This window comes from Erythrolamprus reginae, chromosome Z (assembly GCF_031021105.1).
Source record: "Erythrolamprus reginae isolate rEryReg1 chromosome Z, rEryReg1.hap1, whole genome shotgun sequence".
Taxonomy (NCBI): domain Eukaryota; kingdom Metazoa; phylum Chordata; class Lepidosauria; order Squamata; family Dipsadidae; genus Erythrolamprus; species Erythrolamprus reginae.
The window spans coordinates 5,790,783-5,806,853 of NC_091963.1; the positions used below are offsets into that span (position 1 = coordinate 5,790,783).

Below are 16,071 nucleotides of genomic sequence, written 5' to 3' on the forward strand. Positions count from 1 at the left end.
ATCTCCTTGGCCAGAGCGATGCTTCGGTTACTAAGCCGGCACAGCTGACCATTTTCCAATGACTGCCCTGTTTTGCATTGTCCAGCCCTGGTTTAGGTTGCGTCCTATAAAGAAGAAGTCGTTTTATTTCTTCCCTCTACATCCACAGCAATGTGACAAATCCCAGACCGACACCTTGGAAGACGAAGAGATAGAGGTGTTCTACAAGATACTGACAGAACGCAAGGAGATTGACCGAATCTTCTCGGATCAAACGGAGGGGAAGCCGGTGATGTCCCTGGACCACCTGGTGCGATTCCTCCAAAAGGAACAGCATGAAGAGAATGCTGGCCCGGAATTGGCCCTCTCCCTCATCGAGCAATATGAACCCAATGAAACAGGTAATCGGGGAAACCTACAGGTGGGCATGCGCACACATACGCACACATGCGCACACAGAAGAATTGAAGTTGCACGTGCAGCTCAACTTTTGCTACCTGTGCAGCATCCTTTACCGTTCTGGTAGCAACCTACTACAGGTGGCCATCCAGTTTTGGCCACCACGCTATTAAAAAAGATGTTGAGTGCAGAGAAGAGCAACCAGGATGATTAGGGGAGTGAAGGCTAAAATATATAATGGACGGTTGCAGGAACTGGGTGTTCTGCCCCAGTTAAGAACTTACGTTTGAACTTATTTTTAATCAGTAACTGACTACTAATAACTTAGTAAAGGTCACACACACACATAAACCTAAAGGCAGTATTTTCTTGCAGAAGCCCAACTGTTAATTAGTCATCATTAACAGTTGGCATAAATCCAGAAAGTTTTAAATCATAGAGCATCACTTTGTCTTTGATAGCTCACGAAGCTTGGCAAAATGCCCAGAAGTTGTCTTCAATAAACAAACTGAAACAGATAAGCAGAGCAGAGATTTTCCAGACACAAGAAACAAACCAATTTCAAACAAATTTCAAATGTTGTTTCCTGTAGAGATTCAGCTGCCTTTGCTTTCCTTAAGTAGACTAGGGGAGTGGCCGATTGGCCACAAGTCTTACTCCCGAGGAGACCTCCTCTGGAGTAACCCACTCCTGCCTTTTGGCAGCTCTGCGTGCTCGTGCATCAAGAAGAGGAGAAGCTTTTTCTTCCTCATCCCTGCCAAGAGGGGCTGGAGGTTCTGAAGGCCCTGGCTGAACCGCTGCCTCTGGTATTGAGTCCTTCACATCCTCCTCACTGTCTGACTCGGGTGCCAACTTTTTCAAGCTGCTGGCGCATCACCAAGTCAGTCTCCTCTCGAATGAGATCTGCCATCAGCTGCCCGGGCTGCTGATAGGCCACAACACTGGGCATGGCTGGTCTAGAGAAGAGAAGAACCAGAGGAGACATAGCATAGAAACATAGAAACATAGAAGACTGATGGGAGAAAAAGACCTCATGGTCCATCTAGTCTCCCCTTGTACTATTTCCTGTATTTTATCTTACAATGGATCTATGTTTATCCCAGGCAGGTTTAAATTCAGTGGCTGCGGATTTACCAACCACGTCTGCTGGAAGTTTATTCCAAGGATCTACTACTCTTTCAGTAAAATAATATTTTCTCATGTTGCTTTTGATCTTTCCCCCAACTAACTTCAGATTGTGTCCCCTTGTTCTTCTGTTCACTTTCCTATTAAAAACACTTCTCTCCTGAACCTTATTTAACCCTTTAACATATTTAAATGTTTCGATCATGTCCCCCCTTTCCCTTCTGTCCTCCAGACCATACAGATTGATTCATTCTTTCCTGATAAGTTTTATGCTTAAGACCTTCCACCATTTTTGTAGCCCGTCTTTGGACCCGTTCAATTTTGTCAATATCTTTTTGTAGGTGAGGTCTCCAGAACTGAACACAGTATTATTCCAAATGTGGTCTCACCAGCTCTCTATATAAGGGGATCACAATCTCCCTCTTCCTGCTTGTTATACCTCTAGCTATGCAGCCAAGCATCCTACTTGCTTTTCCTACTGCCCGACCACACTGCTCACCCATTTTGAGACTGTCAGAAATCACTACCCCTAAATCCTTCTCTTCTGAAGTTTTTGCTAGCACAGAACTGCCAATACAATACTCAGATTGAGGATTCCTTTTCCCCAAGTGCATTATTTTACATTTGGAAACATTAAACTGCAGTTTCCATTGCTTTGACCAATTATCTAGTAAAGCTAAATCATTTACCATATTACAGATGCCTCCAGGAATATCAACCCTATTGCACACTTTAGAGTCATCGGCAAATAGGCAAACCTTCCCTACCAAACCTTCCCCTGTGTCACTCACTTCCCCTATGTGGCAATCTTCCAATAGAGAAGAGTGGGGGACAACCTATTTTCCAAGGCACCTGAAGGCCAGACAAGGAATAGTGGATAGAAACTGACCAAGGAGAGGAAATGAGGAACTTTCTGACAGTGAGAGCAATCAACCCATGGAACAGAAATTGCCTTCGGAAGTTGTGGGAGCTTCTTCACTGGAAGCTTTCAAAAAGAACTGCCCGTCAAAAGTGGTGTAGAGTCTGCTTGGGCAGGAGGTTACTTGTATTGGAAAAAAGGAAGACAGAAGTTAAACTGCCGCATGAGTCCCAGAAACCAGTCAGGTCCCACAGAGTCGGCCTTCTCCAGGTCCCGACAATTAGACAGTGTCGCTTGGCAGGGCCTAGGGGAAGAGCCTTCTCTGTGGGGGCCCCAGCCCTCTGGAATCAGCTCCTCCTGGAGATTCGAACTGCCCCCACCCTCCTCGCCTTCCATAAAGCTCACTTATGCTGCCAGGCTTGGGACGATTAGACCTTAGCACTCTGGCCGAAGAATTATATGTATGGTTATTGTTTGAATGGGTATGATTGATTTTTAATATAATTAAGGATTTTAGAGTAGTTTTAATTAATTGGATTTAGCCTGCTGTATTTTATTGTTTCTTTTTATATATTGTAAGCTGCCCTGAATCTTCGGAGAGGGGCGACGTATTAATCAATCAATCTAATAAAAAAATGAATAAATAAATATTCCAAGAAGATTATTTTCTGTTTTTCATTCCAACCTTTTGCAGTTAAAAGACAAAAGGCCATGAGCAAAGATGGTTTCCAGATGTATTTGCTTTCCACGGATGGGAATGTTTTCAATAAAACTCATGGCCAAGTATATCAGGATATGACCCAACCTCTCAGCCATTATTATATATCTTCTTCGCATAATACCTACCTCATGGAGGACCAGCTAAGAGGACGCAGCAGCACTGAGGCCTACATCAGGTACCAAACAATATTCAACAGATTTATTGCTTGCGTTTCTTGCCTGCCTTTCATCCATCAACTTAACATACAGTACTTAGGACTTTAATCTCCGATATTTCTGACATCAGGCATTAATTTGATATTGAGCCGGAGTGGTGAAGTGGCTAGAATGCAGTACTGCAGGCTACTTTGCTGACTGCTAGCTGTCAGCAGTTCAAAGATGTATGAGATGTATGATTGTTTTTTATATTAAGGGTTTTAAATTGTTTTTAACTATTGGATTTGTATTGTTCTATTGTTGTGAGCCGCTTCAAGTCTCCGGAGAGGGGCGTATACAAATCAAATCAATCAATCAATCAATCAATCTCACTAGGCTCAAGGATGATTCAGCTTTCCTTCCTTCCAAAGTGTATAAAATGTGGACCCAGATTGTTTGGGGGCAATATGCTGACTCTCTGTAAATGGTTTAGAGCAGGGGTAGGCAAAGTTGGCTCTTCTATGACTTGTGGACTTCAACTCCCAGAATCCCTGAGTCAATCATGCTAGCTCAGGAATTCTGGGAGTTGAAGTCCACATGTCATAGAAGAGCCAACTTGACTATCCCTGGTTTAGAGAGAGCTGTAAAGCACTGTGGAGTTGTATGTACATAAGAACATAAGAAGAGTCATGCTGAATCAGGCCAAAACCCATCTAGTCCAGCATTCTGTGTCATACAATGGCCCACCAATTGTCTGTGTAAGTCTAAGTGCTGTTGGTATTGCTATGTCCATAGAGTTTTGAGGAAGATTGGGTGGAGAGAGAGAGAGAGAGAGAGGGAGGGAGATAAACTCAGAAAGAGATAAAGACAGAGACAGAGACAGAAAGAAGAGGAAGGGAAGAGAGACAGAGAAGGGGGAAAGAGAGAGACAGACAGACAGACAGAGGTCAGTGTTAAGAGAGAGAAAAAGATACTTTGAGATCTACAAAGAGAGGGAGAGGGAGACTGAGAGAGTGATGAGGAAAGAGAGAAAGATAAGAAAGAGAGAGTCGAAGAAAAAGAGAGATAGAGAAAGAAAGAAAGAAAGAAAGAGAGAGACAGGGTGAGAGCAGACAAAACACAACCACACAGAACCACTTCTCAAATAGTGGGGCAAGTAGAACAGCTTGCCTACAGAGGATGTGGAAGCTCCAACACTTGAGACTTTCCGAAATGGTGTAGGGACTCCTGCTTGAGCTGGGGGTTGGACTAGATGACCTACAAAGTCCCTTCCAATGAATTAAATAAAAATTTAACAACTGCAGTGATTTTAGTTAACAACTGTGGCAAGAAAGATTGTGAACTGGGACACAATTTACTTAACACATCTCTCACTTAGCAAGAGAAATTCTGGGCATGCGTCAAGGGCTACCCTACCGCTAACAAATTGTATTTGTTATCCCACCAAGGAGTCTCCAAACAGTCAACATATTTTAACCTTGTTGGCTGGCGCTTCTTCTTAATGTTAATTTCTGGGGATGGGGAGTAACTCCCTTTGAAACCCACACCTCAATTATTTTTGATATCATATCTTGCTGCGGCCGGTAAGGGCCCACAGACTCGGTATTCTCCAGGTCCCGTCCATCAAACAATGTCAGTTGGCAGGACCTCAGAGAAGAGCCTTCTCTGTGGTGGCTCCGACCCTTTGGAACCAACTGCCCCCAGAGATCCACATTATCTCCACCCTACCGGTCTCCCGGAAAGCCGTTTAAGACCTGGCTTTTCCGGCAAGCCTGGAATTGGGTTGATTGTTAAATATGTATGGTTTTTTATTAATGTTTTATTGTATTGATGGTTTTTATTATTAGATTTTAACTGGTTTTTATTGTTGTTGTATTTATTCCTACTGTTAGCCGCTCAGAATCCATTTCGGAATCAGCGGCCTATAAATAAATAATCAATCAATCTCCCATAGAGCTTTGATGAAAGGCTGCCGCTGTCTGGAACTCGATTGTTGGGATGGGCCGAACTCCGAGCCGGTGATCTATCACGGTTACACATTTACCTCCAAGATTCTCTTCAGCGATGCCATCAAAGCCATCAAGAATTATGCTTTCAAAGTAAGAGTAGCTGCCTTCTCTTCTAAACCTGAGGACATGCCAAATTTCTGCAGATTTAAATGCAAGAAGTGATAAAATCTTCCAAATGAGAAAGTTAGACAGTGTTGTTCCACTCCTTAAATTGATTTATGACCCACATAAGACCTATTACTTGCTGTTAATAAGTACCAGAGACAAATTATTTGGGTGTCCAATCATATTTGGCCAATAAACAATACAGTGATGCCTCGTGTTACGAACCCCTCTGCATACGAACTTTTTGTGATACGAACCTGGTGCTTAAGATTTTTTTGCTCTTCTTCCGAACTATTTTCACCTTACGAACCCAAGCTGCCGCCACTGGGATGCCCCGCCTCCGGACTTCCGTTGCCAGCCAAAGCACGGGAATTCCCCCTGAGGCTCCCCTCACTGGGATTCAAAGCAGGAATCCCTTCATTTTTGCCAGCGCTGCTTTGAATCCTAGCGAGGGGAGCCTCAGGAGAATCCCTGCGCTTTGGCTGACAACGGAAGTTCGGAGGTGGGGTTTCCCAGTGAGGGGAGCCTCAGGGGAATCCCCGCGCTTTGGCTGACAACGGAAGTTCGGAGGTGGGGTTTCCCAGCGAGGGGAGGCTCAGGGGAATCACCGCACTTCAGCTGGCAACGAAACTCTGGAGGCAGGGATTCCCAGCGGTGCAAGACAAAAGGGTGACTTTTGGGATGGGTTGCATGTATTATTTACTTTTACATTGATTCCTGTGGGGAAAATTGCTTTATCTTACGAACTTTTAATCTTACGAACCTACTCACGGAACGAATTAAGTCCGTAAGATGAGGTATCACTGTATTTTGTTCTGTTCTATTCTTATCCCCTATCCCTGTGATAACGAACCTATGGCACGTGTGCCACAGATGGCAGACAGAGCTATATCTGAGGGCACATGGGGCAAGTTAGTTCCAGCATGCATACACACACACACTGGCAAGCTGATTTTCAATCTTCTGGAGTGCAAGGGGAGATCGTTTTCACCCTCCCCAGGGTGAAAGTTCACTTCCGGTAGGCCCTTTGGGCTCATTTTTCACCATCCACAGGCTTCAAAGGCTTTCCTGAAGCCTAGAGAGGGTGAAAAATGGCCCAGTGGGCCTACTGGGAGGCTTCAGTAAGGCCTGCGTGCATTTGCCAAGGGGGGGGGGGCGCATGGGAGGTTATGCACGCATGTGCAGGGGGAGGGTATTGATTATGCGTGTGAGCAAAAAAAGGTTTGCCATTACTGCCCCATCCATCTCTATCTCTTTATCTCTACCACTTTATAAGGCCTTGGTATGGCCACACTTGGAGTACCACAATGCAAAAAGGTTATTGAGACTCTAGAAAAAGTGCAGAGAAGAGCGAAAAAGATGATTAGGGGACTGGAGGCTAAAAGATATGAAGAACGATTGCAGGAACTGGACATGGCTAGTTTAATGAAAGGAAGGACCAGGGGAGACAGGATAGTATGAGATCCAAAATCTCACAAAGAAGAAGGAGTCAACCTATTCTCTAAAGCACCTGAGAGTAGAACAAGAAGCAATGGGTGGAAACTAAACAAAGAGAGAAATAACTTAGAACTAGAGAGAAATTTCCTAATACTGTAGACAGAACGGTTGATCAGTGGAACAGCTTGTCTCCAGAAATTGTGAATGCCCCAACACTGGAAGCTTTTAAGCAGATATTGGATAACCATTTGTCTCAAGTAGTGTAGGGTTTCCTGCCTAAGCAGAGGGTTGGACTAGAAGACCTCCAAGGTCCCTTCCAACTCTGTTATTATTATTACTATTATTATTTATTACTATTCCTATCAAACCATATTTAACCTTGTCCATCTGATCTATTCCATTCCATATTCCATTCCATTCTATTCTGTTGCATGTTTCTTTCATTTCATATTTCATATTCCGTTCCATTCTATATTCCATTCCATTCCAATGGTGAATTCAGCCATATTATTTTTAAATTCCCCCAAGGCTGAAATTTCTCTGCATGGGATTAAGCTTGTTCCTCAATGTAGATTCTCCGGGCTTGTTTCCTTTCCAACACAGATCTCTCCATATCCTGTCATTTTATCTCTGGAGAATCACTGCAGCCTTGACCAGCAAGTGACTATGGCACAGCACCTCCATTCCATTTTGAAGGACACATTGCTGGTGGTGCCAATTGACTCCAAAACAAGCAGTTTGCCTTCCCCAGAGGTGAGTTTTGGATGACCTGGGTGGGCTTGTATTCACAGAGGGATGGAATCAGGATCACGTCAAGTGTTAGTACCACTTTACAATGCCTTGATAAGGCTATGCTTGGAATATCACATCCAGTGGTCCGGATGGATGAGGGTCGCCCAGAAAGTAATGCACCACTTTTTTTTCTCAGCTTATATTAATGGTACAAATGCGAAACTTTAGATATACATTATTTAAATTGTCAGGAGTGTGTGTGTAAATTTTGCATTTCTTCAGATAGATAGCCTAGCTGCAGCAGTGTTTTGAAATGGCATCTGTAAGTGATGTGGGTTACAAGCAGTGTGTCGTCATTGAATTTCTCACTGCGGAGAAAGAAATTGTTGGGAACATTCACAAACATTTGTGTGACAGTTTGTGTAGAATCTGCAGTCAACAGAAGTACGGTTAGTCGCTGGGCACAGAGGGTGAGGCCATTATAGTGCAGAAATGGCTTTGTGACCAGAACGAGGAGTGGTACCGACAGGGCATACATGGCCTTGTGTCTTGTTGGAGGAAAATGTCAAAAAAGATGAGGAAGATGTTCTCCAGAGTTTCAATGTCAAAAAAGACATTGAAACTCTGGAGAAGGTGCAGAAAAGAGCAACCAAAATGATCAGGGGTCTAGAAACCAAGACTTACGAAGAGAGACTGCAAGAACTGGGCATGGATAGCCTAGAGAAAAGGAGGGCCAGAGCGGACATGATAGCAGTATACAGGTATACGAGGGGTTGCCACAGAGAGGAGGGGATCACTTTATTCTCCAGGGCACTGGAGGGCCGGACGAGGAACAACGGCTGGAAGCTGACCAAGGAGAGATTCAACCTGGAAATAAGGAAGAACTTCCTGATGGTCAGAACGATCAACCAGTGGAACAACCTACCAACGGACGTTGTGAACTCCAATACTCTGGACATTTTAAAGAGGAAATTGGACTGCCATTTGGCTAGGATGCTATAGGGTTCCTGCTTAGGCAGGGGGTTGGACTTGATGACCCGCATGGTCCCTTCCAACTCTAACAATAAATAAATAAATAAAAATAAAAAGGCCATAGAATGGGACAGAGATTAGGTGGAAAAATAGGGAGTGTACAAAAAATATCATTCTTTCTTGTGTGTAAGTTTCATTATGCTCAATAAATAATTGTTGAAGAAAAAAAATGTGGTGCATTAATTTCTGGGCAACCCTCGTAAAAAGATGCTGAGGCTCTAGAAAGAGTGCAGAGAAGAGCAAAAAGGAAGATTAGGGAGGGGGTCCATAGCAGTAGTGGGTTCCTCCCAGTATAGATAATTGCACGCAGTTGTGTTGCTCTGGTGTGCAAGCGCATTTTTGAGCAAATTTTTTCTTCCTGCACCTTCCAAATGCAGAAGCAAAAAATCTCGCTGAAATCTCACGCACATGTGCATCCCCCCCTGTCAGAGCTACACACAATTATCCATACCAATAGGAACCCACTACTGGTCCACAGCCCCCAGTCCCTGGGCCGACATAGGCCCATGGCATCAGTAGTGAGTTGCTACCAGTGCAATAGCGGATTGCACACCGATAGTGGCCGCCAGATTGTGCAATTTGCGCGTGTTCACTCCGTTGGCAGTCCTATGGGCACTGCCATCTTTTTAAATATTTTTTGTTTCGCGCATATCAGGGAATTTCAAAATGCTTCCTACCTGGACACCCTGCACTTAGTAACAGAAATTTTGAGCTCAATTGTGGTTGTAAATTCGAGGACACCCTATAATCAGTTTTTTTGTTATATCTCCTTAGCAATTAAAAGGGAAAATTCTTGTGAAAGGGAAAAAGTTGATTTCCGAAACGGAAGAAGTTTCAGATGAAGATGAAGCTGCTGAAATGGAAGACGAGACTGTGAAAAGTGAGGTAGAAAAGAACAAATTGGTAAGTTTCCTAGTATGTGATCTACACAGGTAGTCCTCGATTTATAACCATTCATTTAATGACTGAAGTTACAACTGCACTGGGGGGGAAAAAATGCCAGGAACCGGTATTTATTTTCACTTTCTGGCAAAATTGCTCTTTGGATATAGTGTCTTCATTTAACAACTGCTGCTAAAAGTCCTAAAATTAGGTGTGGGCATGTGTTGACCTTCTTAACGACTAACACAAATTATTGCTATAAGTCTGAATTGCTGAATTATGTTTGTAAATTGAGAACTACCTGTAAACCTGAAAGAGAGAGGGAGAGATAGCTGGTTTATTTGAAACGTGAAACATTAGTATGTCCAAACCTGCAATACTGCATCCAGTTTTGGTCACCACCATTACAAAAAAAAATTGTTGAGACTTTGGAACAATGGCAGAGAAGAACAACTAAGATGATTGAAGGCCTGGAGATTAAAAAACACACATATGAAGAATGGTTGCAGGATTTGGGTTTGGCTAGTCAAGAGAAAAGAAGGACTATAGCAGTAGCATTTAGACTTATATACCTCTTCATAGTGCTTTTACAGCCCTCTCTAAGTGGTTTATAAAATCATCATATTGACCCCAACAATCTGGGTCCTCATTTTACCCACCTTGGAAGTCAACCTTGAGCCGGTGGTGAGATTTGAACTGCTGAACTACAGCTAGGGGGTGGCATGATAAGAGTGTTTCCAATATTTGAGGTTCCTGCCACACAGAGGAGGGGATCAAATTATTTTCCGAAGCACCCTGGAATTAAGGATAAAATTCCTAACAGTTCAATCAACCAGTGGAACTACTTGCCTCCAGAAGTTGCTGTTGCTCCATCACTGGAGATTTTTAAATAAAATACTGGACAGCCACTTTTATATGAAATGGTAGAGGGTCTCCTGCTTGAGCAGGGGGTTGGACTAATAATAATAATAATAATAATAATAATAATAATAATAATAATAATTTATTAGATTTGTATGCCGCCCCTCTCCGAAGACTCCTAGAAGACCTTCAAGGTCCCTTCCAGCTCTATTTTGATTTATTGATTCACGTGGCTGCTTTAATGAGTCGGTCCTTGACCAGGCTGCTTCAAAGAGGCATTTTTGCCTATTCCAAAGCAGTTTGTCCAAGTAATCTTTAGATAGGCTTATGATGGAGCTGGTTGACCGTTTCTCTCTCTTTCTCTGCTAGAGCGACAAGCTAAAGCTAGCCCAGGAGCTGTCAAACGCTGTCATCTACTGTAAAAGCGTCCATTTTCAAGGGTTTGCTGAGTCACAGCCTCCTGACGAGATGTGCTCCTTCAGTGAAGGCAAAATCCTTAAACTGGCTCAGGATTCAGGTAGGCAGCATCTTCTTAATGCTTTCGGAATACAGGTGAATAGATTATTCTTAGTAGTACAGGTAGTCCTCAACTTACAACCGGCTGTAACTATTTGGAGTTGGGACAGAAATTGTGGCACAAATTGGAAATTCTGATGGTATTCCCTCGCCCCCCCAAGTCATGTCACAGGATTTTGGGTGTTTGGCACTCAGCCCACCTTTATTGCTGTTTGCAGCATCCAGAAATGACTAGGAGTAACAATGTTTTACTGGAAACAGGTGTTCAGTTTTGGTTTCCGGCAACAAATGTCTGCTGTAGACAATGCATTCACTTCACAAGTATAGTGTTTGTTTTACGATTGCCACAATTTTGTTCTCTGCCTGCCTGTCTGCCTCCTCCCTCCCTCTTTCCTCTCTTCCTTCCTTCTTCCTTCCTCTCTTCTTTCCCTTCATTTCTCTCCTTCTTTATCTCCTTTTCTTTTTTCACTTTCTCTCTCTCACTTTCCTTCCTTTTTCCTCCCCTTCCTTCTTTCCTTTCCTCCCCCTCTCCCCTCATTTTTCCCTTTCTCTCTTTTTCCCTCCTTCCTGTCTTTACTTCTTTCCCTCCATCTTTTCCTTCTTTACCTCCTTCTTCTCTTTCTTTCTTCACTTTCTCTCTTTCCTTGCTTCTCTCCTTTTTCCTATTTTTTCTCCACTTGCTTGCTTGCTTCTTTCCTTCTTTTCTTCCTTCTTCTCCTTTCTCTCTTTTTCTTCCTTCCTTCCTCCTTCCCTCCCCCCTTCCCTCCCCTCCTTCCCTTCTTCCCTCCCTTTCCATCCTTCCCTTCCTTCCTCTTCCCCCTTTCATCCTTCTCTCTCCCCTTCCTCCTGAATAAATAACTATTGATCCATTGATTTGATCAGGTGTGCTGTAGAAAACATTGGGGGATAAGGAAGGAAATTTCTGATTGCCTTCCAAAAGCCCCCTTTCTCCTGGGACCAATGAGTCTGGCAGTCCTGAGGGGGCTTTGTAGTCCCCTTCAAACAAGCACAGCACTCCTTGGCAGGAAATAGCTTGCATTCTTTTAGAGGCAATCCATGACTCAGATACCTGTGTTTTGCATGCACCTGTTACAAACCACCTTGTAGCTATTATGATCCTGCCTGGAATTAAATTCCACAAATTATGGGTTGTTTGGGAGCATAGTGGTTCAATAGTTAAAGACACTGAGCCTGTCAGCTGGACAGGTTTAAGCCGTGAGTGCCACATGACAGGATGAGCTGCCTTACTTACCTCCGCTCCTGCCCACCTGGTAGTTTGAAAGCATGCAAATGTGGGTAGATAAATAGGTACCACCTGGGTGGGCAGGTAAAAGTGTTCTGTGTACCTTTCATTTATAGTCATGCTGGCCACGTGACCACGGATATGTCTTTGGAAAAGGTTGGCTCCCTTAGTTAAGCCACAGAGATGAGCACCATGCCCCAAATTCACCCATGATCCGACAGGAGAAACCTTTATTTTATGGGTTGCTTATTCAAATTTCTCCCTCTTTCCTGATCCAGATTGAATAGCTATATATTGTTCTGTCACCAGTTATGAATGTATCACAAATGGTTTGAACTACCATATTTTTCAGAATATAAGACGCACCAGAGTATAAGTCACACCTTAGTTTTGGGGGAGAAAATAGGGGGGGGGGATCTGCTTATCAGATATTCATCTGACTGGCGTCCTTAGTCTGGTCAGCTTCAGCACATTATTTTATCCCCTGGTTAGGACTTTATAAAACCTTGTTCGGAGAGAGTAACAATGAAAGAACTTGCAATCTGGTAAGAACTGAGAACATCGTTAGCACCTGGTTAGGGCTGGAAAGAAACTAATTTGGGGCGTGTTGAACAATGAACAAAAAGCCTGCAAAGACTTAGGGCTTGGAAAACATTCTTCGCAGAGAGTAATCATGAAAGAGCCTGCAAGGTAAAAGCTGGGACTATCGTTAGCACCTAATTAGTGCTGGAGAAAAAAAGCTTTGGGGGGAAAAAAGCTACATTCAGAGCGTAAGATGCACCCAAATTTTCAGCCTCTTTCAGGAAGGAAAAGGGTGCATCTTATACTACTAAAAATACGATAAGTTTGTTTAATTAATGAATCACTGCTAATAACTGGCTTAGTAGTGGCAAACACACAAATCAACAGAACCAATCCTTTAATTCAGAAAGTCAGCTGCTACTTAGTCTTCATTAGCAGCTGGAATAAGTCCAGTCAGTTTTAGCTCACGCAATGTCCAGAGGCTGGCCAAATGCCCAGGAGTTTCTCTTGATAGAAATCCAATGCAGGAAAAACAAGACTTCACAATGCAAGGCACGACAGATATCTGAGTCTGGACGAATTGATTCCTGCAACTTTCCAGCTGCTGCTACCGTTCTTAAATAGACTAGGGGAGTGGCCAATTAGCCTCCATTCTTACTCCCGAGGAGACTTCCTCTAGAGTAAATCTTCCTGTTCCTCTTGGCAGCCCTGCGTGCTCTTGCATTCAGAGGTGGAGCAGCCCCTTCTTCTTATCCTGAGAGAGGGATTTTTTTTAATTAAAAAAAGTATCTATTTATTATTTTTTCATCCAGGAATTGACCTAATGCATCATAACGTCCAGCACCTGAGCAGGATATACCCAGCAGGTTGGAGGACCGACTCGTCCAACTATAACCCTGTCGATATGTGGAACATGGGTTGCCAGATAGGTAACTATATTTGAGGATACATGTAAGCGCCTATGGGTTTTTAAATTATTGGACTGGAACCAGAAACAGTCGTGCTTAGGGCAGACCCATTGCAATCAGTGGGATTTTAAACAGAGATGGTTTTAATCAAGTCAATAACATGGTGTTAAGGAGTATGTAGACCCCTGAGTTTTCAAGGATGCCCATGTGCAAAAGAAATGTAGAATTCTACCAGATACCCAGCAGTAGTTAGGAGATAGGAGTAATGGTTCAGTCATACAAACCAGATAGATAGAAATTCTGTCCCCATTGAGGTTGTAAGCTGAGGGCTACCTCAATTAGTGATCTTTTCTCCTATCAGCTTCCTTTAAAGATTTATTGGCTGTTGGTCCCCAAAATGCCTTTTTTTAAAAGGCAACTGGATTCTATGTTTTTTCTCCTTGAAGACATTTCGCTTCTCAGAAGCTTCATCAATTCACACCGAATGGTGAATCAGTCAGAACTGAAGGAGCTCCTTTGGATGAGGAGTGAAATGTTTTCAAGGGGAAGAAAAACAAGTCAGTCCAGTTGCCTTTTGAAAAAAAGTACAGTGGTACCTCTACTTAAGAACTTAATTCATTCCGTGACCAGGTTCTTAAGTAGAAAAGTTTGTAAGTAGAAGGAATTTTCCCCATAGGAATCAATGTAAAAGCAAATAATGTGTGAGAACCCATTAGGAAAGAAATAAAAGCTCGGAATTTGGGTGTGAGGAGGAGGAAGACAAAGAGGAGGAGGACAGTTACTGCCGAGGGAAGAAGGTGTGGTGAGGGGAATTTTTTAAAAAAAGCAAAACTTTAAGGCTAAAAAAAAAAGAAAGAGGGACACTGAGGCGGCGAGGAGGAGCACGCGCTTCCCATGCACCCGGCATAAGGCTGCCTCCCACACACTGCGCCAGAAAGAAAATGGCAGGAAACTGGCTGGGCCTTTGTGCCGCTCTCAAATTTCCTGGGAAATTTTTCTGGGCTTGGGTTCTTAAGTAGAAAATGGTTCTTAAGAAGAGGCAAAAAAATCTCAAACACCCGATTCTTATCTAGAAAAGTTCTTAAGTAGAGACATTCTTAAGTAGAGGTACCACTGTACTTTGGAGGTAACCATGATGACTGAGAAATTCCTTAGACAATAGCAGCTAATGAACTCAGTTAAATAAAATATTATTGGTGTGATAATGATGATGAAGAAGATGATGATTAAGATGATGATGATGATGATGATGAAGATGATGATGATGGTGGTAATGAATAGCCAAAACCACTGACTTGCCTTTTGCTCCACGTTTTCTCCCAGTTGCCTTGAATTTCCAGTCCAGGTGCTCAGAAATGGATATTTACCAGGGCCGATTCCAAGAAAACGGAGGCTGCGGCTACATCCTAAAGCCAGAATTCCTCCGGGACGAGCAGTCCAAATTCAACCCCAGATCCATCACGAAGGGGCCGTGGTACAGCCCTAAAAAATTCCAGGTTAAGGTAAGAGTGGAGAAAGGAAACCCGTTTTCATTACCTAATGTTGTAGCGGAGGTCTTCAACAGATCCACCTGCTGGGTGGGACAACTTGTGCCTCCAATCTACAAAAGACTTGCAAAGATGTTAGGAGCGCGTATAATTGTTCCTAGTCCAAGTGTCTGTTTTATATGTCAAAGGCTGCCTCTTCTGGCAGGGATGGATTGCTACTACTGCTACCACTAGTGTGTTGTGCGCGCAGCTTTGGTTCTCTTGTGTGTGAGCGTATGCTATGCGCATGCGTCCCCGGTGTGTTTTTGCTTCTGCGCATGTGCAGGATGCAAAAATGTGCTGAAATCTCATGAGGGGACATGTGTGCGAGATCTTGATGATTTTTTGCTTTCATACATGCCAAGAAAGTGAGCTCTTGCTTCTCTCTTTGGACTTTCTTTTTCCTGCAGATCATCTCCGGCCAACAACTGCCCAAAGTCAACAAAAGCAAAAATTCCATTGTGGACCCGAGAGCGATTGTGGAGATCCACGGTGTTCAGCGGGACAACAGGAAGAGCCAGACCAAAGTAATCGACAATAATGGTAAGCGGAAAAGGTCCTCAGCCATCCCGGCCATTCATGGCTGTCTCAAAAGAGCTTTTTTTTGTTTTGTTTTTTTTAAAGGCAACCGGACATCCCTTGTTTTTCTCTGAAGTTGTTTTGCTTCTCATCTAAGAAGCTTCTTCAGTTCCGAATGCACGGAGGGCGCACACATGAGTGAAGTGAGCGTGCAAGTGCTCACAATTCTGGAGCTGGGCAAATATGCCACCCACTTCTGCAGTCGATTGTCTTTAGTTCTCTTTCTGAGAGTCGTTGACTCCATTTCTTTCCTCCAACATCTGAATGGACTGCAGAAGTGGGTGGCACACATTCGCACAGCATTGGAATTGTGAGCATTTGCACGCTCACTTCACTCATGTGTGCGCCATGCATGCATATGTGCGGTCAGGCAGTGATTCCCCATCGCCGGCACTACTAGTGCACTCCAGGTGAACAGCACGGGCGTGCACATTGAGCGAGTGGTCAGGTGTTGGTGCAAGATTTGGCTTTTGCACATGTGCAGGAAGCCAAATCTCACACG

At 43.6% G+C, this 16,071-nt stretch overlaps 1 protein-coding gene across 2 annotated transcripts in view; it reads left to right on the top strand.

Moving 5' to 3' along the window:
• PLCD1 (phospholipase C delta 1) overlaps window positions 1-16,071 on the top strand; it is an 80,356-nt gene that overhangs the window by 54,911 nt on the left and 9,374 nt on the right. For both annotated transcript variants that reach the window (XM_070727160.1, XM_070727158.1), the window contains exons 5-13: window positions 149-380; window positions 3,057-3,258; window positions 5,172-5,316; window positions 7,372-7,521; window positions 9,307-9,435; window positions 10,645-10,792; window positions 13,369-13,485; window positions 14,788-14,966; window positions 15,401-15,533. In XM_070727160.1, the coding sequence (XP_070583261.1) occupies window positions 149-380; window positions 3,057-3,258; window positions 5,172-5,316; window positions 7,372-7,521; window positions 9,307-9,435; window positions 10,645-10,792; window positions 13,369-13,485; window positions 14,788-14,966; window positions 15,401-15,533 (1,435 nt within the window). The remainder of the gene's footprint in view (window positions 1-148; window positions 381-3,056; window positions 3,259-5,171; window positions 5,317-7,371; window positions 7,522-9,306; window positions 9,436-10,644; window positions 10,793-13,368; window positions 13,486-14,787; window positions 14,967-15,400; window positions 15,534-16,071) is intronic.